This window comes from Tursiops truncatus, chromosome 6, assembly GCF_011762595.2.
Source record: "Tursiops truncatus isolate mTurTru1 chromosome 6, mTurTru1.mat.Y, whole genome shotgun sequence".
NCBI classification, from domain to species: Eukaryota; Metazoa; Chordata; class Mammalia; order Artiodactyla; family Delphinidae; genus Tursiops; species Tursiops truncatus.
Window position 1 is genome coordinate 25,973,145 of NC_047039.1, and position 22,296 is coordinate 25,995,440.

General features: G+C 38.8%; 2 protein-coding genes across 9 annotated transcripts in view; one reads left to right on the forward strand and one right to left on the reverse strand.

The window, feature by feature from the left end:
* CENPP (centromere protein P) overlaps window positions 1-22,296 on the forward strand; it is a 234,678-nt gene that overhangs the window by 130,450 nt on the left and 81,932 nt on the right. The gene's annotated exons all lie outside the window — the stretch shown is intronic.
* Window positions 11,018-22,296, reverse strand: part of ECM2 (extracellular matrix protein 2) — a 70,667-nt gene continuing 59,388 nt past the window's right edge. For 4 of the 5 annotated variants that reach the window (XM_073805915.1, XM_033857774.2, XM_033857773.2 and 1 more), the window contains 4 exons: window positions 19,752-19,909; window positions 17,498-17,637; window positions 15,822-16,148; window positions 11,018-12,222 (listed from right to left, as the gene is read on the reverse strand). In XM_073805915.1, the coding sequence (XP_073662016.1) occupies window positions 12,054-12,222; window positions 15,822-16,148; window positions 17,498-17,637; window positions 19,752-19,909 (794 nt within the window). In that variant the 3' untranslated portion in view covers window positions 11,018-12,053. The remainder of the gene's footprint in view (window positions 12,223-15,821; window positions 16,149-17,497; window positions 17,638-19,751; window positions 19,910-22,296) is intronic. The other variant, XM_033857775.2, reaches the window with a different exon arrangement.

Below are 22,296 nucleotides of genomic sequence, written 5' to 3' on the forward strand. Positions count from 1 at the left end.
GTAGCCCCCACTTGCTGCAACTAGAGAAAGCCCACACGCAGCAATGAAGACCCAACGCAGCCAAAAAAAATAAATAAAATATTTTTTTTTAATTATGGGGCCTCCCTGGTGGCGCAGTGGTTGAGAGTCCGCCTGCCGATGCAGGGGACACGGGTTTGTGCCCTGGTCTGGGAGGGTCCCACATGCCGTGGAGCGGCTGGGCCCGTGAACCATGGCCGCAGAGCCTGCGCGTCCGGAGCCTGTGCTCCGCAACGGGAGAGGCCACAACAGTGAGAGGCCCGCGTACCGCAAAAAAAAAAAAAAAAAAAAAATTATGAAGTTTCAACTTCTCTTGATAAGTAAAGCCTTGCCACTGGGTGGCTCCTGTTTTTGCATGGCAACACTTGGCTGGGGCTGAGTGGCAGCGCTTCCTCTCAGTGGGATGTGTGCCTCCCACTCTCTACCTTTGCCTGTGCTCACACAGTGTTCCTCTCCCACATCATTCTACCAGCCTCTCCTCACCTCTCAGTCATGGCATCTGCCCCGCGACCACCCGTCTAGGCAGGTTTCTGCCACCTTGTCTAGAGAGCTGGGAGGCACTTCCTGTGAGATTGTTTTTCTAAAGATGTGTTGCAGCCTCTCTCCTCTCCTCACTTGTGAGCCCTGAGCTTATCTTCCTCCAGCATGCTGTTGTGCTCTTTAGTCAGAAGGCTTAGGGAAAGAAATGGGCCCTGGAGTATAATGCCAAGATGCAGGTGGTCTTTCTGGCTTATTCACCCTATTCTGCTGACATTGTGACTAGAGGTACAGCCCAGGGCCCAAAACCCCTCCCACAGTCTTGGAGCTGCTGGTGGGAAGCTTTACCTCACAACTGCAGAGATAGCCCAGCGTGCACAAACACACCATTTGGATATAAACTGGAGTTTTTTCTCCACACCTTTGCGGGTTGTCATTCCAGACACATCAGTGTACCTCCTCTTCCCTAGAGTATTGTGAGGAAAAAATCTTCCTTTTTTGGTTCCTATAAGGGTCCTATGAAGGGGACCTAATTCTTTTCTACATGTTTGTTTTTTATTGTTTGGCTTTTGTCTCGTTGGGCCTTGGTCTAAATACTGGAGAATTAGTGTTACTATATCAAACAGTGTCTTTGGGAATCATGAATAATCTGCACATTATTATGTTTTAAACAAGATAAGTTTCAAAATTAGAAAAGTAATATTCGCTCTACTGACATTTTATGAACAGAAACATTGATTGCATAAAAGGAACATCAACACAAATTTCTTGTATGGCCCAATATATTCCAATCATGATGAAAATAAAAATAAATTGCTTACGCCACGCTTGCATATAATTTTTAAGACCCTTTCCTGACCTTCTGCTAATGTAGAAATGGAGAACAGTGGTCAAAGCCCAAACAAATGAGAACTGGAAAGGACCTTAGAAATCATCTCATGCAAATTAAAACTCCAATGGGTGAGGAGTAGGGGTGACTGTGGTCACATGAGACACCTTCCTGAGCTCAAGTATCACTAAGACGATTGAGTTTTATGATGTTTGTCGGCTGGTATCTGGTGCTTCCTCCCCTGTTTACCTTAACCTTCTGAGTACATTGGAATGGATTGTGTACTAGTCTCTCATAGTAGAAATTACAAGGAAAATTTTGTCCATCCGTTTATTCAAAGAACGGTGTTAAGTGCCATGAAGAAAAGCAAAATGGGATGGGGGATTGTCAGTGAAACGTTGAGGGAATGAGGGGATGTGCCTTCCAAATACCTAGTTCAAGAATGTTCTAGACCATCAAATCCTAGGATGTAAATAATGTATGCTCTTTATGCATAACAGAGGTTGTATATAGTAGGCATTCACAAAAACTTCTGAAAGAAGTGAATTCATGGGTTTGATATGATTTTATGGGTGGTTTTGAATGTTCAAGCATCCTTCATGGTGGACTAGGCTCTGTGGTTTATAATGAGAATTGACTTTATACAGTAAATCATGACCCATGGGCAGTATTCAGCCCACAGATATGGTTTGTTTGGAGCATATGGTATTTTTAAAAATGAGGAAATTTTACATCAAAGTCTAAATTTACCATATCTTAAAAACTAGTTTGACAAAACCGGCCCTGAATTCCTGTGCAGTTCCAGCAATTGGCTGAGCTCATGGCAGCAACCTTCTTCAAATGGGCTTCTGGTTCCTGGCTCTCAGCTCCCATTCTTCTATACCCTGTGCTGGTAAGGACTTGCTTCTGCAACTTGCAGGCTGAGCTCCTGTCATCATCCTGTTGGATGTTTTGCTCTGAAGATGAATTAATGCCATAAATTGTCATTTAAAATGGATTGAGTTGAATTTATAATAAAAATGTAGGTATCAAATATTTTTAAGTAATGCCTCAAAGGTCAGTTTGCTTTCAGGAATGGGTGCAAGTAATGGTTTTGTTTTAAATAAATTTCCAGGCTCTTTTAACTGAGAAGACCTAAAAGCAGTGAGCATATCTAACTTCCAGATCTGTGTTTCTAAGGGCCATTTTTCATTAGAAGGAGCAAGGCCCCTGAGAAAAATGTCAAGTAATAGATCAGGGCCAGGGAATCTGTAAAGGAATTCTGTAAACCTGAAACATTTCATCATACCAGCAGGCACAAAAGCACTCAGAGATTACTGCAGACTGTGAACAGAACATAGAAGCTAGGTGAAGGCATAGTTTGAATACCTCAAATAAGAATGGCAATGGATTATAGCACATCAAATGCAAAATCCTTTTTATAACAGAGGGAAGAGGGCCAAAAGGATCATAGCTTTTTCTGTAGAGGAATGCCAACTAATGAGTACAGAAGGAATCACAGAGTTAGAAAATCACCACTGTGAAACCTCCAACATAGTCACTGATTTAGGCAAAGATGGGAGCTAAAACCACTAAGTGAAAGGTTATTGGATGGCAAGATATTCACACAGACCTAAAGTCTTACCTTGCAGGATATTTCTTAATTACAAGGAGATGAAGACACTACCTTAACCAATGTCTCAGCATCACCAATAACACGCCAGCCCGACATTTTGTGCCTCCTGATATGATACAAAAGGAAGTACATGACATCACTTATGTGGGATTCTTGGCAAAAACGTTTCACCTAAATCTAATCGTAAGGAAACAATCAGACAAATACATATTAGGGGACATTCTACATGATAGCTGGCTTGGACCCTTCAAAAAGTGAAGGGGTGAAACACATAGGCAGAGAATTTCTACTCTAGATTATAGGAGACTAAAGGCAAGTGAACTCTGATTAGATCTTGAGCCACATATACACATACCACACGCACAGCAATTTAGGACATTGTTGGGACAGTTGGGAAAATCTGAATATGGACTGTATGTTGAAACTGAATCGATGTTAAACTTCTGGGGTTTGATAATGTGAGAGAATGTAATCATTGTCTCATGGTTATGTAAGAAAATGTCCTTGTTCTTAGGAGACTTATACTGAAGTACTAGGGTGACATGATATCTGCAACTTACATTCAGATGGTCCAGCCCCTGTACCCCACAAATACATATATATGTATAGACAGGGATATGGAAAGAGTGAAAAAGATAAAATGAAGGTGACAAAATATTAATTGGTGAATGTAGGTGAAGAATATGTAGATGTTCACTGTATTCTTTCAACTTTTCTATGGCCATAAAAATATTGCTAAATAAATGCTAAATAGTTGTGGGGAATAAGGCAATTTGCCTTAAATTAATTTTAACTCTTTGATTTATCTTTAACTCTAGTGAAATATTTACATGTAAAATTTATTTGAAGTTAATTAAGGTGTTACTCTACCTACAGATTCTTAGCTATTGTACAAGGATCCCTAGAGGATTTAGGATGGGTTTTATGAGCCTTTTGATACATGCAGAGTGTTTGTATATGTGTATTTTTCTGCATAGAAGGTCCATCATAGCTTCTATCATATCCTCAAAGGGAGGGGTCCATCCTTCAAATAGTTAAGAACTACTGACCTAGAGTAGATTTACAATTTATAATGCATTCTTTATTTTGAGTATCACATACTAGTCAGCATTTCAGACAGTTCATGTATAAATTTGGTAATTGTGAATGTAATTCTCAACTTATGTAAAGCAAATGAACCTTCAGCAGATTCCAATTTATAAAAAGATTTGCTTATATCAGCTGATAGTTCAATGTAAGTTTATTTGACCACAGAGATTCTGTTACTTAGAAACACACCATGACATTCTAATAACATGATGTATTCCTTTTCTTTTCCAAACTAATATGTGTTTAGTGCAATCATATGTTATTTTTAATGCAGTCTGCTTTCCCTTATGTGGATTCACATTCTTCACATTTTGTGCAAAGGGAAAAATATGCTAGACTGTAAATTTTTTAATCCATTTTCATGTAGAAAGGGAAATATAATGTCAAAGAAGAAAATCATGCCTTTATATTTTTTAGTTGTGTAATCACTAAGCTCTATTAATCTAGTTAGAAACATTCACCTCTTTGCACATAACAGTGTGTGACAGACCAAATTCCAACATGACTTATAGTTTCAGCTGTTCCTGTACAGCATGTTGAAGCAACGACATGTGAGTAATACGTTAATATGCCAAAGCGTTGTTTAAGACATATAGGATGAAATGTATCTATATCTATCTATATATAGATAGATAGATAGATATAGATATATATAGATATATAGATATCTAGATATCTATATACACATATCTATACTGTTTACAGTAGATTTTAGTTTCTCTGAAAATCTTTCACAAATGCCTCTGGGTCTGTTGGAGTAGGTTTAATCAAAGCTGATGTTTACAAGGATAGTAAATACTTAAACTCCCCAGGAGAACCATCTGCCCAGAGCATGCTGCACCTGGCCAAGGCTTACATGCAGACTCTTACTGTATCCCCGTAGACCCACTTGTGGGTTATCTCTGAGGTAGGAATCCATCTGCAGGACAGGTTTACTGATCAAATATTCTTCTAGTTTGGCTATTTTACATACAGTTTTTCTCCCTTTTTGGTGTTATATTATTACAGTGAATCACACTTATAAGTTAGAATTACTTTTGTTTCCTATAATCAGGATTTTTTTTTAATCTGCTTCTAAACTATTGCCATATCTATGACAATAAGTAGTTTAGATTCTATGAGTCCTGGTTTTACTCTGTGTTTAGAGAGCCCTTGCTCAGGTAAGGCTTGAGCCCTTGCTTAGCCCTTGTTCTAAGCTGGTTTCATTCTGTTCTGTGTGATGGATATGAGCATGCAGTGACACAGCACAAAGACTGCCAAGCTCAAGAGAGATGCTGACATGACTGCAGAGTCCCACTTGAGTGCAGCCGTCTACAGAGAGCATTTGCTGACTCCTGCCCTGCTGTAATAGGCCCACTCCTTTTTCCACTGTATATCACAATCTAAGGAATCAATGTCCTTTAATAATTAATATCTACCATATTATGAGACTTGGCAGCCTTGAGCAAGTCACTGAACCTTCCTACCTGCTGGTTTCCCAATGCCTATCCATGAAGGAATGGACACTCATCTGACGTCCACCCTGTGCTCAGTACTGTCATGGACATCACCTTATTTAACCTTCCCAGCAGCCTTGGTAGGCAGATGTTCTCCTCAATTTCATGGGCAAGGAAACTGGAAATCAGAGTCTAAGTAACTTGACCAAGCCCACAGCTAATAAGGATTCCAGTTCAGACCCAAGATACTTGTTCTTGTTTTTTCATTTCAAGAGATGGACCACCTGTTTCACAGACTTCTAGGGTTTAAGGGCCCCTGGAGTCATCTGGTATATGTTAGAGCTGGCCAGAAACTTCTGTTTTCATAAGTATTTTTTTTGTTTGTTTTGTTTTTGTTTTTTTTTTTTTTACGGTGTGTGGGCCTCTCACTGTTGTGGCCTCTCCCGTTGCGGAGCACAGGCTCCGGACGCCCAGGCCCAGCAGCCATGGCGCACGGGCCCAGCCGCTCCGCGGCATGTGGGATCTTCCCGGACCGGAGCACGAACCCTTGTCCCCTGCATCAGCAGGCGGACTCTCAACCACTGCGCCACCAGGGAAGCCCCATAAGTATTTTTAATATTTTTGAATTTTAATTTGACTGAGAGTCTGAATTCAACTATGGACAGTTGAATAATTCATTTATCACCAATTTGTAAGTACTTCTCCTATGAGGAAACTTTCTGTTTTCTAAATAAGGGAAAGAGATGGAATAGATATCCTAGAGGGTTTTACCCAGCCCTTTGAGGTTTCACTTAAACAGCAGAACATGAGTATTTCATTCTTTTATGTCAGCATCTATGAACCTAGTAATTCATGTTTAAATGATGGCTTTGGAAAACATTGTCAAAGTTGCTGTTATGGAGAACAATCAGTTGATTACTAAGTATTACCAGTTGTCAAAGCATGACTTAATTTTTTATAAAATATACTCTGTGTCTTCTAATGTCCATGTCAGGAAATATTAATGAGAAATTATTCCTTATTAATTTTATGACCCTTTATAAATATTTATTGCTTTTCCTTTAAAAATCCTTACATTTTGCAGATTTCTTTTTGTTTTGTTTAGGAGTAGTATTAAGATCAACTTTGGACAACTCATGAGCTGATTGTTTAGACTGAGGAATCAACAGTCATTTTAGTACCTACTTTGTACACAGAATGCAGGGATCCAAGAAATGAATTGTCTCTCTTCTTCTAAGTTTTACAATCTTTTGGGGAAAACAAGATACACCTCCTACCCATCTACCGTACAACACCCCACATGCAAAGAAATAATCAATGCAAACCTAACTCATAATACCAGATCTGTCTTTCATGAGGTTGGTGGAACAGATGCCGAGTGCCGAAGGGAGGGGTCACTTCCCAGGGAGCTGGGCTTCTAGGCACAGCTTGTCTTGTGCCTTGGAAGCTCCTTGAGATCAGATCATATGGCTCAAGTCAGATGGAGACTTACCGTGTACTTGCTCCCCTTCAAATTGGAAGTCGGTGCTCATTAGGGTTCCGCTCCCCTGCCCTTCTCTTCACCTGCCCCTCAATGTGTATCCTTTCCTTTGGATTCCACTCCAGCTGAGTGCATTCCCACCCTCCTGCCTGAATTCCATGGTGACCACCCCCGCCCCCCGCCCAACTTCAGCATATTCTCACCCAAACTGTCCCTTTCTTACAGCTTCTCAGCAGTATCAGTGAGACTCAGAGCAGTTCTCCTTTTTGTCTCCTTTTCTCTTTGTGTGTGTCCCTTACATGGTAGATCACTATCCACTAATAGTTCTTCTCTTTTCTTTTCTTTTATTCTCTTTCTTTCTTTTTACATTTAATCAGTTCATTTTATTTTTAATATATTCTCAGTTATTCATGGCTCATAATGTCCTTCTGAGATTGAGTCCCTCAGAAGACCACAGGTGGTCACTAATTATGGCAAACTTGCCCTCAGACTTAATCTCCACGATGAGAATGTAGATATTTTTTTCTTTCTTTCAAACTCTCTGTCATACCTATTCCTGTTCCTGCTTCTTCTTCCTGTCACCTGTGCTGTGTGGGTCCCACTTATTCTGTTTCTAGATTATTACAGTGGTGGCTCTTTTTCCTTCCTGAAACCATTGCTTTCATGACATAGTCCTCCCTTCAGAATTTTTTGGTGGTGCACTACATTTCTCATCACAGTAAGTCTGGTCTCTTCTTGCTGGCCTTCCAAGCCATCCCAGGCCTCTTATTTCCTGTATAATCTTTCCTCCACTGGTGAACCTCAACTATGCTTGGCTCATGCCTCTTTTAGTCAGTCATTCCTTCCCCCTCAACTGATTCAAATCCTATTTCAAGGCCCAGCTCAAGCCTGTTGATCTTTTCTTCTCCAAACTCAGTGCTCGTTATTTCCCGTATCATATATACCACAGGCTTCCTTTATTACTCCTGATTTAAATTTGTCAGGGAAGCCATTTTTGCCTATAGCACACAGCATTATGCTTAACATAATGTGTGGCACCAGTAAAAATTTGGGATTTTATCCTTTAGCTATATACCCATCATCTGTGGCTTAAATTTCCACATACTTACCAAATCTAAAATTATCTTGAAACAAGCATTATAATTTATTAACACTTCCCAATGAATTTAAAGGTTTATACTACATAGTTTGAACAGTTATTGGAATAATCACATTCTTCTGTGTGAATGGGGTGTCATCCTCACTGCTCTTAGTGGTGTCCATGCAGACCAGGAGCAGATTTCAACTAGTGTAGTGGGTGGTGTTTTCCATGTTAATAAAAGCAGTCATCCCTAAGAGTAGTTAACTTTAACCTCACAAGCCTGACTCCTAAGGGATGTGTGTAGAGTCATTTGACAATACAAGCCCAAGGAGAGATTGTTGTATCTTCTCGCTCCTGTTGGCAGCACCCGCCAAACCAGGTGCGCTGCACCCTCAGATTTAGAGGTGTGCCATACGCACTCTCAGGTGTCCAGACTTTCCACTTTGTGGTCTTCATTCAGAAGATGCATATTAAGTCCAGACTCAGCCACCTACTCCCTGTCATTCCCAAGCGCCACACACTCACCCTCAGGATGCTGGGGTCATCCTGACCTGCCTTCTCCATAGGGAGTGACACAGTCTGACAGAGACAAGGATGTGAGCCCAGTCTGTGCACGCTACAGCACTGTGCCATGTTGTGCCTGTCCTACAGAACACGTACTCATGCTGACTGCCTTTCAGGGTGTTTCAGGTTGGAGGTCAGTAGTCTTTGGTTGTGGCAGAAGTGCTCAGGGCTGATCCCACCCTAGGAGCTCCAAAGGAACAGACACATCTACTAAACTTCCTTGCTCTGGCATACTCAGAGGTTGGCTGTGTCCAGGCAGCTGTAATCTGCATACCTGAGAAGCATTTCTTCAGACCAGAGCTCTCCAGCGAAGTTCTCTGAAAGTGTGGGAGGAGCTGAGCAGAGGATAAGGACCAGGGACTTTGGCTGAATATTCCTTATGATTCTTAAAACTTGATGTGTCATTTATATAGTACCTTGTCTACTGGTTTCAAGAAATAAGGGTGGTTAGGGAGTCAGGCAGGAACAGTGGCAGCTAACCCTTCCTGATGGTAGCAAAGCAGTTTTGTCTGAAGAGAGTCTGTGTACTTCCTCTTTAGGGACACTTCCACCCCAGGGCACCATGAACTCCTAATGAGCCATGCTTGAAAACCACTGATGTGTTCATCAATGCATTTATAGTCACACAGCATGCTATTTTATAATTGAATCAAGTGATCTCAGAAAAGTAAAATGACTACATAATTATTGGAGACCAAGATGGGCACCCAGGTGTCCTGATTCCTGGTGTAATTATTTCCTTATGATTCTAGGCTATATGTTTCTTTAACCACATCTTATCTTTAGTGCTTTTTGAGCTATTTTAATCTACAATAAGCCAAATCTCAAAATTGAAAAGTTAGTTAGTACTCCTCGTACTTATGTGCAAAGATGACACACGATTAATATTTTCAGACCATAGCTGGGCCAGGATTTCCTTAGTGTACATATGTATTAGTAATTACAGCATATTTCTGAAGCCAAACAGAACACCTCTTTATTTTAAACATTATATATCATGAACAATGTTTGCTATATGGACATTTATCACATTTTTAAAAATGGAATTAAAGCTTCTATCCAGAGTATGATGAAGTTTCAAAGCAAACAAGTTCAATGCTAGACATATTTTATATTTTAAATTATAAAATCAGAAATAAAAGCATCTTACAACTTAAAAACAAAGCTTTCATCAGTCATTCTGATTTTTAGCCTTTCTAGAGATTCTGCTCCCAACAGGGTGTCCCTGAGTGCACAATAGGGTCTCAGTGTGTTCCTGGGCCTGGTGTTACTCCAAGGCTTCCAGGGATTGCTGTGTCTTACTGCAACTTGTGCTGTTCGCACACTCTAGAAACCCACGATCTGGGAGTACCCCCAGGCCCAGGCAGAGGGGCCTCAGGAACTCAGCATGCTTCATTGCATCACCACCCTGTTCTGCTGACTTCATTACACTTGGCCTGTTGATTTGATTGTCTATTTGATTTCCTGCTTATTGCCCCTAACGCAGTATGCATTGCCAGAGAGCAGGGACCTCATCTGATCTATTCATCCCTGTCTCTGTAGAACAGCACCTGGGACACATCTGATTAAAGTCAGAATGAGAAATGAATGCTGGAGTGTTTCAGTATTCGTCTGTGTTGTCCAGGATGCTAATTCTTTTGACTCACCTTATTCAGTTTGGGTCCCCTCTGACACTAATTTTGTTTACTGTTTAGGTTGCCTTTAACCACTTATGTCAATGCGTTTATATTCACACAGCAAGAAGCATTGCACAAGGGTTCTTGTTGATTAAATGAATAACTATATCTTCTTGTTTTCATCTGTCTCTTACATTCAACTTGGCCATTTTAAATTAGCAATGCTTCTACATTCCTCAACTAGTTATAAATCTCAACTTTTGTTCCATAGGATTTTATTTCTCTTCTTAGCAACTTGGCTTAAGCCTTTGACCCTTGATTCTAACAGTTTGTATCATATTATTATTCTTGTTCATTTTGTAATCTCAAAAACCTAGATATTAAGAAAAGGGGCTTAGAAATAACATTAGCTTAAATGGGATAAATCAAACTTACACATTTTGAAAGCTGTCCAGATAATAATCAACTTTGGTTGAATATGCTGGTTGCTGTCAATTTTATATGAAATGTTGGCAATTATAAGTATACTCACCGTGTATACCACACTTCCTAGATGCTTTTTATTCTCTGGTTCTCATAATGACCCTGTGAATTGGGGCTGGAAGGTTCTGAGGATGGTGAGAGAACTATTAAAAGATTGAATAACTGAAGTTTGAAAAATTAGAGTAACCTGCCCAAGGGGGCCAAGACTAGAACTTAAGTTCCTAATCTGGTGTTTTTTCAAGGTACAAAACTGAGAGTAACAAGAAAAGTCAACGTGGTTTCTGTATGTGTCTTTTACAAATTACTTTAGAAATAAAGATAAAAGATCATTATATAATGAAAATTTTAATATATTATATGGTTTTGTTAGGGTCTAGTACATAGTGAATACTAATAGCTTTATGTTAAATTGAACTGAGTAAAAGGATACATTTGAGCAAATTAGGGCAAAGAAAAGAGGTACTAACAATGACCAGAGGAGCAAAAATTTTTTTAAATTTATGCATTAGGTTTACATTTACAAGGTTTAGTCAAGGAAAATTAACATATATTTTAAGCAAACTCCACTGCTTCCCATAAAATCTTTTGATTTTGAGCAAAGAATAATGAGGGTGATCTTAAAATACTGTTAAACTTTTTAGACTTACAGAGAAATTTTAGACTTACAGAAAAATTACAAAAATCATATAGAATTCACATATACACTTCTCCCAGCTTCCCCTAATGTTAATAACCACATACTTAGCCATAGTACAATTCTCAAAACCAGGAAATTAACTTTATAGTAGTGTTTCAATTCCACACGTATAATTAATAAAAGGAACTAAAGCTAAGACAATAATTAAGTTTATTTATACCAGTAATTGTATCATAGGGTCTTATAGAAAATTAATAAATTATTGCTTTAACAGTAGGATAATAAACAGAACACTAGTTCATAAATTCTACCTATTATTTTTTCCTGTTATCAACTTCTTGGTCTTGAACCATAATATACATAATTTTTAAAAGGACTTAGGGAGTTCTTAGCTAATAGCAATACTAAGATCTGTTGTAAAGGACATGCTTATTTTGTTCCAGATTCTTCCAGTCTAGTTCAGTAGCACACAACATCCTATTCTCATGAGAAAACTGTGCAATGAGATGGCCTCTTTCTAGAGTGTAAAACTGAAACCTTCACTAAAACTGCTAGAAGACTAAACCTTGTAGATATGTCTTTGGTTGTTCTTATGTGCATTGGCGAATCAGGTTGGCTAGCATAATGATACTAAGTATAACATGACATTATATCTCTCTTATTGATGAAAGATGCTACTGAAACAGATATGTGAGTATAATTTACAAATGACAAAGAAAAACATGGAATTACTTGATATTTTGTGGTTTAAGAACGACACTTGAATATGATCTTATGCATGAAAATGCGTAGGGTGATATTTCTCTTGTTTTAATATAGTTGTTTTCAAGATGAAGATGTTCCAGGGTTGAATCACCATCTTCTTCAGAATTGCAAATTTGTTCTGGAAGAATATTCCTAAGGAAAAATAGACATGCAAGTCATAAATGATCCAAGTAATATTCTACCTTCATAATTTAGGAGTTAAATTTTACTTTTGTTTTAAATCTCTTTTGTTTTTAAAATAAAATTGGATCCTTTTCTTATACACCTGAAAAAATTTCAAATATGTCAAAGATCTACATGTGAAAAAATGAAGCCATAGAATAGTAGAATAAAACATGGTCATACCCTGGGAGTGGGGGAAAAATCTTCCTATGTGTGACTCAAAAACCAGATGCACTAAAAGAAAAGATTAATAAATTGACTACAGGTTTGTTTTTTTTTTTAATGCAAAGTTAAAAGACAAATCACAAACTAGGAGAAAGTATTTGCAACTTATATTACTGATAAAGGGCTAATATACAAAGACCTAAAAACCTAGGAGGAGAGGGAAATGAGAAGAAAAAAAAGATACCTGGGTAACCAGTTTACAGAAGAGAAAATGAAATGGCATGTAAACATGATGCTTAATTTCATTCATGATAAGAAAGATGTAAATTGAAATGATACTGGCATACCACTCTCACCAGATTTGCCCAACGCCCTCCCAGAAAAATCCAAAAGTTCATTAACATGTTCTGATGATGAGGCTCTATAGGATCAAACATCACTGAAGGAAATTCAAACAGTACAGCCCCACGGATAGGAATTTGGCAGTATCTAGCAAAATTACATGTGTATTTTATACCTTTCACTCAGCAATCCCACTTGTAGGGATCTATCCCAAAGTTAGATTGGAAAAATACAAAATTACATTTGAACAGAGTTGTACGTTGTGGCATTATTTATAGTATAAAAAAATGGAAACAATCAAATGTCTATCAATAAGGAACTGGTTGAATAAAATGTTCATATAGTGGAATACTATTCAACTGTAAAAAGGACTGAGGAAATTCTCTACATACTTATATGGAGTGCTATCCAGGATATACTGACAATTTTTAAAAGTGAAGAACAGAAAAATATACACTCTTTCCAGAGAGAAAAAATTAATACTCGTTTGGTGTAATAATTTGTATAATAATTGTGAGAGGCAGTGGGGAATATGAATGCATGTATGTATGCTTATATTTTAAAAAAATAACACTGGGATCATCAATGGGAAATTAATTTAAAAGTTTAGGGGCTTCCCTGGTGGCGCAGTGGTTAAGAATCCGCCAGCTAATGCAGGGGACATGGGTTCGAGCCCTGGTCCAGGAAGATCCCACATGCCGCGGAGCAACTAAGCCCGTGCGCCACAACTGCTGAGCCTGTGCTTTAGAGCCTGCATGCCACAACTACTGAAGCCCAAGCGCCTAGAGCCCATGCTCCGCAACAAGAAAAGCCACTGTAATGAGAAGCCTGCGCACTGCAACAAAGAGTAGCCCCCGCTCACCGCAACTAGAGAAAGCCCGTGCACAGCAATGAAGACCCAGTGCAGCCAAAAATAAATTTTAAAAAACTTAACCTATGGGAAAGGGTGGAGTATGGTATAAGGGACACGCATAGAAAAAATATTATATAGAAAGTAGCAATTCCTAAAAACCAAAGCAAATTAAAGACCTATCTGAATATTAAGTTGTTGACCTATTGTTACAGAGAAAACTTCTGTATTTAAGCTATACATCCTTCGTGGAACATATTCTTAGGACAAGTAGAACTACTAAAAACATAAAAAATTAAATACTTTTGTTGTTAGTTGTAATAATGGTATTATCATTTTGAAACTATTGTTTATAGTAAATATAAGTTATTGTTGGGAACCTAGATTTTCAGTGTAAGATAAGCAAGTTTAAAACAGAAGCACTTCTCTATAACATTAAATTTGACTTGGGAATATCAGTATGAACTCATTTTTTTTCTTCACAAAATACATATTTCTGGCAGTCCACTGAAAGGCCTTGAAACAGTAACAACACATTTGAAAGGAAGATGCCTGGTGCCCAGATTGGGGCCTCTGAACACGATTCCCCAGTGAGAGGAGCTAGGGCTCTTTGGAAGAAGGCTGGCATCGGGCTGTAGTGGGGAATATAAAAGTGAGCCATTCAAGATCTACAGAGGCCTATCCAAGGACACAGGAACCAATTCGAAGGGCTACCATTGGCCAAAGATGGGACAGTTTAAGAACAATGATTGCAGTTGATTGAAACATTCTTAATATATAAAGCCATAAGTTCATATTGATTCTCCAGAGAAAGAGAGGAAGCCAAAAACAAATTAATAAAGCAAAAATATTTAGGCACCAATTTCTTTTTTATCCTGAGACAGCCACTGTTAAAATTTTAATATATTTTATAGTCCTTTTCCTTTATGTTTAATGCATATATATAATTTTTTCCAGTTTTATAAAGATTGGCATAACATTGTATTAGTTTAAAGTGTACAACGTAATGATTTGATGTATGTGTATGTGGTTGAAATGATCACCACTGTAAGTTTAGGTAACATCCATCACCTCACACAGTTACAAATATGTAACCAACTTCTTACTCTGCTAGGCAGTTTAAAGAAAAGAACTGAGCCTACCTTTCAGAGTAACAAAGTTGCCCTAACTGAAAAGAGAATATTATTTACAGAGGAAGTCCAGCTATAAAGTGTGGAAAGAATGACAAAAATAGAAATTCACCATTTTATTACCCCTAAGGAAATAACAGATGCAAGCAATAAGCATCTGTGAGTGAAAAAACCATTGGTTCAGTGGTGGAGGAGAAAGGTTATAATGGAGATATCAGGCCGTGACTGCCTAAATCCCACCACAATGGAACAGATATTGTATGCCTCCTGATGCAATGCAATAGGAAGCATATAAGCATGACCTAGGAATTATTTTGGCCCAAAAATTTTGACTCTGAATCTTTAAAGCCTTTCCCATCCCCACCTCTTCCCCTATAAACTTTTGACTCTTTCTTTGTTTTATTTTTCAGGAGTTTGTGTTTGGAAATGTAGAGACAGGTAAAAGAGTAAGGGGTATAATCTCCAAGGACAGGCCCACAGAGCTCTGGGATCTGCCTCCCTCGTTGGCTGCACTAACAAAGCGTTCCAGATTAATTCTTGGGACATTCATACTTTCTAGGCAGGGGTGATGACTCTGTCAGCAGACAGAACACACACAGAAAAATGTATCCTCAGAAGTGAGGGAGCTGAGTCTCAATAAATTTATTCAGAATTTTGTCTTCAGAAAAATCTTGATAGAAGCAATTTTAATTTTAGCATATACTTAGGTTTTGTGTTCTACAGATTACTGTGTTTGAAATTACATATGGAGGTGGGATTAGCACCATAGTCTACTGCATTGAAGCCTCACTTGAACATGCCTCTAAGGTTCTAGGTATTATATAATCATACTCTATTTTTACATTTTTTTTACTATGGAAGTTTGCATACATAGAAAAGTAGAAAAAACACTATAGTGAATCCTTACATACCTATTATCATCCAGCTTCAACAATCATTAACATTTGCCAATCTTGTTTAATGCAACCTCTTGTCACTTTTTTTCTTTAAAGTAAATTCCAGACATCATGTCATTGTTGTTTAATCCTATATTTTGTCACCCATGACAATTTAAATGGATACTTGAAAAGGCCAGAATTTACCGTATCTTGTTGTTGTTCAATCTCAGAAAATGCAGTGCTTTCATTTCTGGTACCCCAGGTGGTATAGATTTTAATTCATTATGATCCAGAAACAGCTCTCGCAGAGAATGATAAGCCCCATAGAAGGAAACTTGGTCTATGCCATCATCCACAAGTTTATTAAATGACAGGTACAGGTATTCCAGGCCTGGTTCCATGTGACCAAACACAAAGCCAGGGATGCGCTCTATCTGGTTGCCGATGAGCACAAGGTGCAGCAGCGACTTGGGTAGATAGGAGGGGACGTGGTAGAGCTTGTTGTAGGAGAGGTCAATTGATTCTAGATTTCTAGAAAAGAGTAAACAGAGTGGGGACTTCAGGGCAGTGACTGTAAGCTCTAAGTTTTGACAAGCCAGTCAAGATGCTTGTCCATTTTCCTGCCAGTACTCAGTGTGCTGTAATGATTCCCAGTGCAAGTGTGGCTGTATGGTGGTCTGGCTGCAAGGCTAGTGCTCTTACCCGGGTACCACACAGCTGCTTGAGTTCTTCTCTAATAGAGGAGCACCAGAGTTCAGAGAGAAAAACTCATATCCCAGGGGTAATGCTGAGACCCAAAGAGGTCCCCCAAATATCTCTAAGGTCAAACTTGTATCAGAAATGAAGTCCAGAGTCCAAGCTGACATCAAACCGTAAAATCATCTCTGGTTCCAGCAAGAAAGTAGCAGTGTTGAGGGGTTTTTGCATTCTTGTTCCACATTTGATCTGATGACCTGGGATCTGGGACTTGGGGTGAGAATGAGGCATCTAGAAAAGGTTGTTAATAAGCCAGAAGATCTGGGAAATGTGGTAAACTATCTGGCTTTTTTCAGAGCCTTACCTGCGGCTTCTGCCCACCCCATGAAGACTTTTCACCTGATGAAGACTCAGTTGCCCTGCCACTGCCACATCCTGCTGAACCTAATTGGCCCTCAAGGCCTCTTTTCATCTCTCTCCTGCTTCTGAAAGATGCCTGTCCCCATGGTGCCACTCAGATCCCTCATTCCCTCACCACATGACTCCAGATTTGCTCTGATGCAGCTGCTGCCAGGGCCTGACGCTGCTTCCCTGTGTAGCTAATCCTCTCCTTCCTGATGAGCAAGGCCTCCACACTTGCCCTTCACTGAGGCTACAGCCTGGGGCCACTGATTCCTCTCCAGGAAGATGGGCTCTGCTTTTTGCTTCTGCTGTTGGGTCAGGCATTCTTTAGTCTGTTTTGTAGCACTTGAAATAGAGAAATAGTTTGAAGGAGTGAAGACAGTGTGGTATAGAAGAGTGAATGCTGGTGCTTCCACCTAATGGTGAGGGAGAAGGCGGGAGGAGGGCAGCTTCTTTCCTCACTATGGGATTATCTCACTTAAACTTCATGACTGCCTGTGAGGTCAGCAGAGAGCAGAACAGTGATCAGACCTAAGGTCACACTGCTTGGGCTTAGCACTTGCACACTATAGGGTGTCCCCAGCAGCAGTGACCATGGCCATCCTAACATCAGTCATATCATGAGTGGTTTGAAGTCTGTGCAAATAGCCAAGTTTTATGTAGGGGGAGGTTCACTAAGAAAGAATGCTGTCACCTCCCTCACTTGCCCATGTTCATACCCTGTTTAATAATGGCAAAGGAAAGAAATCATCTAAGAAAGTCAGATTGTAGCACGTACTTACTCTTGATTTATCCAGGCTAAAGAAGCAATTCTATTTTCTTCAATTTTATTATAACGTAGTACAATGACATTGATCTTTCTGGTATGATTAAAAGAAATTTCAGTTATTTCTTCAATTTGGTTATTTTCTAGGTATAATTCCTATAATTAAGAGAAGAGACTTATTTTTTTCATATTAGTTGATAAATATATTCAATCTCACAGAATTAAAATCAGGTTATAGACTGTTGTCACTAGTGTTAGCTAAAGAGTCTTGCAGCACTTCAAAATGAGTTTATATTTTTAAGTTGTCAGATTTTCTAACTAGTAAAATAAAATGTACTGTCTGTCATGGTTATGGAATAAATGAATTTTATTTAATTATTTTTTAACCATAAAATGATATATGATATAGCATACCATAATAATTGTATAAAGCTTTCTAATTTACAAAACTTATTCACATAAATTATTTCATTTGGGCTTCAAGATCCTAGAAAGTAGGAAATAAGTAGAAATTATCACCATTTAGCAGTAGAGAAACTCAGGCCTGGAGAGATGGCAAGATGTTTGCAAGGTTACACAGCTAATACATGAGGGAAACTCATGCTGGCTGGCCCCAGCTTAGGTCAGCCTGCTTCCTACCAGTCCATGCTGTCTGTAATTTTTTTAGGCTCACATTTTTTAGATTTGTTTGTATTATAATTACTTTAATTAACAGTTAATTAAGAGCCTTCATTTAACATCAGGGTGAAGTTTGCTAGAACCATTAGTAAGTTTTCAACAGCTAGCTGCCTTCAAGTTAAATTCATTTGGCATTACAAGGAATTTTTCACTCAGGGATCTTGTTGGAATTCAGAAGTACAATTGGTATATATATTCAGAGCAACTTTCTATTCCTGTTGTAGTAATTTCCCCCTCTTTGTCATTTAATTTTGGTATTGTTGGAAGTGAGTAAAGTGATTTTTAGCTTTTTGCTTTTACCTTCATACATATTTAGGGGTGAACTAGATCAGTGGTTCCTAAACTTGATTGTATGTTAGAATCACTCATGAGCTTTTTAAAGTATAAATTCCAACCTAAATCAGAGCACACTCATTTATACGTTGAAACTGCAGCTGTGAAGCAGTGCATTGGAAGGATTCACAGTACATGTACTTGCATGGGCAGCACCTCCCAAGAAGCTAGCGAGAGGGTCTTTGAAAAGAGAAACCAGGGATGAGAGGGTCAGAGGTGGAATACAGACACATTGCTCTTTTGCACTATTCAAGTGTTGTGTGTGTGTTTTACTGTGTGCATGCATTATCTATTTAAAATTTTAATTTTTTAAATATAAATTGTTGACCCCATTCTCCAAAGAACCTGATTTAGCATGTCTGGGATAGGTCCAGGAATCTGTATTTCTTTAGAATCCAAGTGATTCTGAGGTAAAGCCAGGTTATAGAACCTCAATCTTTACAATTTTGGTAAATTCTAAAGGTCTATCTTAATCTGGAAGTAGGAAGAGGAAGCATGGTGGCTGTGGTAGCAGCAGTATCATATTGAGATTAATGGCCCTCTCTTGGCTCACTGCATCCACAGCAGTGGGAAGCTTCATCCTGCTGTCTGATTGTGTATGCGGCAGAAACAGAGCTCAGAGGAGGTGGCCTAGGAGTCAGCTGGATCTGCCAGGCCTCTTTTCTTAATGCAGGAAGTTGGGGCGTACACTCAGCAGGGAAGACCCCCAGAGTCCCCCCTTAGTTAAGTGTGTTCCTTGTTGTAGCAAGAGAGACCACACACTTGGGCAGCAGGGAGTGTCTCCAGAGGGGATGGAGACACGACAGTGCTTGGGCCCTTGGTAGGAGCTAGTTAGAACTAGTTAGAGCTAGTTAGAACTAGTCCATCTTCACAGGGTCACTGCTAGTCCATGTGGGACTCTGGGTGGAACAGACTGGGATGAATGTCACAGTTCCAGTTTGAGACAGTTTTGCAAGTCAAGGTACTTTTTGCAAGTTGTAGTTTCTGTTTGAATACTCAGTTCATCTTCCCTGTTCTCTCCCCAAGAGCCGTCGGCAGAACCAATTTTCACTTTATCAAGATTTTCTACTAGTAGTTATAATTTTGACTCATAATTTTGTATTGTTTGAAAACAGTGCTCAGATTATAGTAAATTCTGTATATAGCACCAAAACTATTGAGTTTAATATGCATCACAATAACCTTTTAAAATATATTGTTTGTTTCGTCATAGTGTACTGTATTTAAAATATAAAATATTATAAGTAAGATATTGGTACCTCAATAGAAGCAGGAAGACCCTGTGGTATAATTCTAAATTTATTTCTTCCCAGACGCAGGTAGGATAGGCTCTTCAAAGGTTTGAAAGCTAAAGAATTGACATTAGTTTCACTGAGACTGTTTCCTTCCAATTCTAAGGTGGCCAATTGATTTAAGTCTATAAAAAAATAAAATTATTGGGACATTAGGATAACTAAAAAACATGTAATTTCTATAGGCTTTCAAAATATCATGTGAAATGTTCAGTTTATTTGGAGGACTGATGTTGTAGCTTCTTTATTTGAATCCCCCGCCCCCTTAGAGCCTTTTCCCTAGTACTTTGCAAATCCCAAATGCTCAGATCAGCCAGGACTCAATGCTGAATGCATGGTCTAGGAGAGGCAGACCTGTAGAGAAATCACTGTTGTGCTGTATGATGAAAGTTTGTAACCCTCATACAAAAACCAAAACACCACACACACAAAAAAAGAAAAAAATATAGGCAAATATCACTGAAGAATATATATGCAAAAAACCTCAACAAAATATTGGCAAACCAAATTCAAAAGATCAAGTGGGATTTATCCCAGGGATGCAAGGATGGTTTAATATCCACAATAAAAATCAATGTGATACACCACATTAACAAATTGAAGAATAAATGTCAAATGATCTTTTATTATAGATGCAGAAAAAGCTTTTTTGACAAAATTTAACATCCATTTGTGATAAAAACTCTCAACAAAGTGGGTATAGAGGGAACATACTTCAACATATAAGACAAACCTACAGCCAGTTTCATACTGAATGGTGAAAAGCTGAAAGCATTTCCTCTAAGATCAGGAATAAAACAGGGATGCCCAAACTCACCACTTTTATTCAACATTGTGTTGGAATTTCTAGCCACAGCAATCAGACAAGGAAAAGAAGTGAAAGGAATCCAAGTTGGAAAGGAAGAAGTAAAATTGCCACTACAGGCAACATGATACTATATACAGAAAATCCTAGAGACTGCCACCAAAAAACTATTGAACTAGTACATGAATTTAGTAAAGTTTCAGGATACAAAATTAATATACAGAAATCTGTTGAGTTTCTATACACTAACAACAAACTATCAGAAAGAGAAATTAAGAAAACAATCCCATTTCCATCAAAAAGAATAAAAACCTAGGAATAAATCTAAACAAGAAGATAAAAGACCTGTACTCAGAAAACCAAGAGACATTCATGAAAAAAAACTGATTGAAGGCAACACAAACAAATGGAAAGATATACCGTGTACATGGACTGGAAGAATTAATACTGTTAAAATGACCATACTCCCTAAGGCAGTCTACAGATTCAGTTCAATCCCTATCAAAATACCCTTTTGCACAGAACTAGAACAAATAATTCTAAAATTTGTATGGAAATGCAGAAGACCCCAAATAGCCAAAACAATCTTGAGAAAGAAGAACAAAGCTGGAGATATCACACTCCCTGGTTTCAAGCTATAGTACAAACCTACAGTAATTGAAACAGTGTGGTACTGGCACAAAAACAGACCCATAGATCAATGGGACAGAATAGAGAGCCCAGAAATAAACCCATGCATTTATTGTCAATTAATCTGTGACAAAGGAAGTCAAGAATGTACAGTATGGAAAGGAAAGTTTGTATAAGGAACAGAAGCCAGAGGAGGGAGTTGGGGGGCCAGGGCACCCCACAGAGGAAGCAATGGCCAAGCAGTGACTTGGAACGCAGGCAGATGAGAAGTAGAAGGTTGTAGAGGGTCATTCGAAGTATTTGCAAAGACAGACAGGTATGAAATGGCAGCATAATCAAGGATGTATGAGGAATGTAATGCAATGGGTGGGTCCTTTTTCCAGGACACTGAAGGAGCACTCTCTGCCTGGCAAACCCTCAGTCTCTGAACAAGAGAATTTTAGCAGTGAATTCCCATCACAGTGTTCACTCTTGGCAGACAGTGCAGCCAGATGGACGTTTTGAAAGGAGAATGATCAAAAATTCTCCACACATTCAGATTGAGCTACCAAGAAAGGCCTTTTTACAAACAAGATTTTTCTAAATTGTTTCTACTGGTCTCAGGAGTGGTATGACCAAATCAACTGGAAACTTAAAGGAAAATGGACAGCTCAGCAGTGAAGATACCCAGAGGTATCTGAGTCAGACATTCAGGGTTTAACTTTGGAGTTTGTTCAGTGGCCAAAATTTTCAGAATAGGGGATGTTTTCATATTCAACTCAAGTCATGGATACTGCACTGAAATGCTCTGTGCAACTCAGATCCTACTCTTAGGCATATCAGAGAAGTAAAACATAGTCTAAGGATAAACAAAAGATACTACCATCAGCAGTACAGATCATAGATTCTAGAACATGACAAGGAGGAGGTGGCAGTGTATACCTGAGTGGTACGGAAGTGTGAGTGGGGCTAGATTCTCAAGACAGAAAGATGTAGGTAGACATGGGAGGGTGAGGCAGCCAGGTGAACTCATGGAAGCATGAACCCACATGGGTGTGCTCAGGAGTAGGAAAGAGATCAGCCCTGGAGTGGGCCATA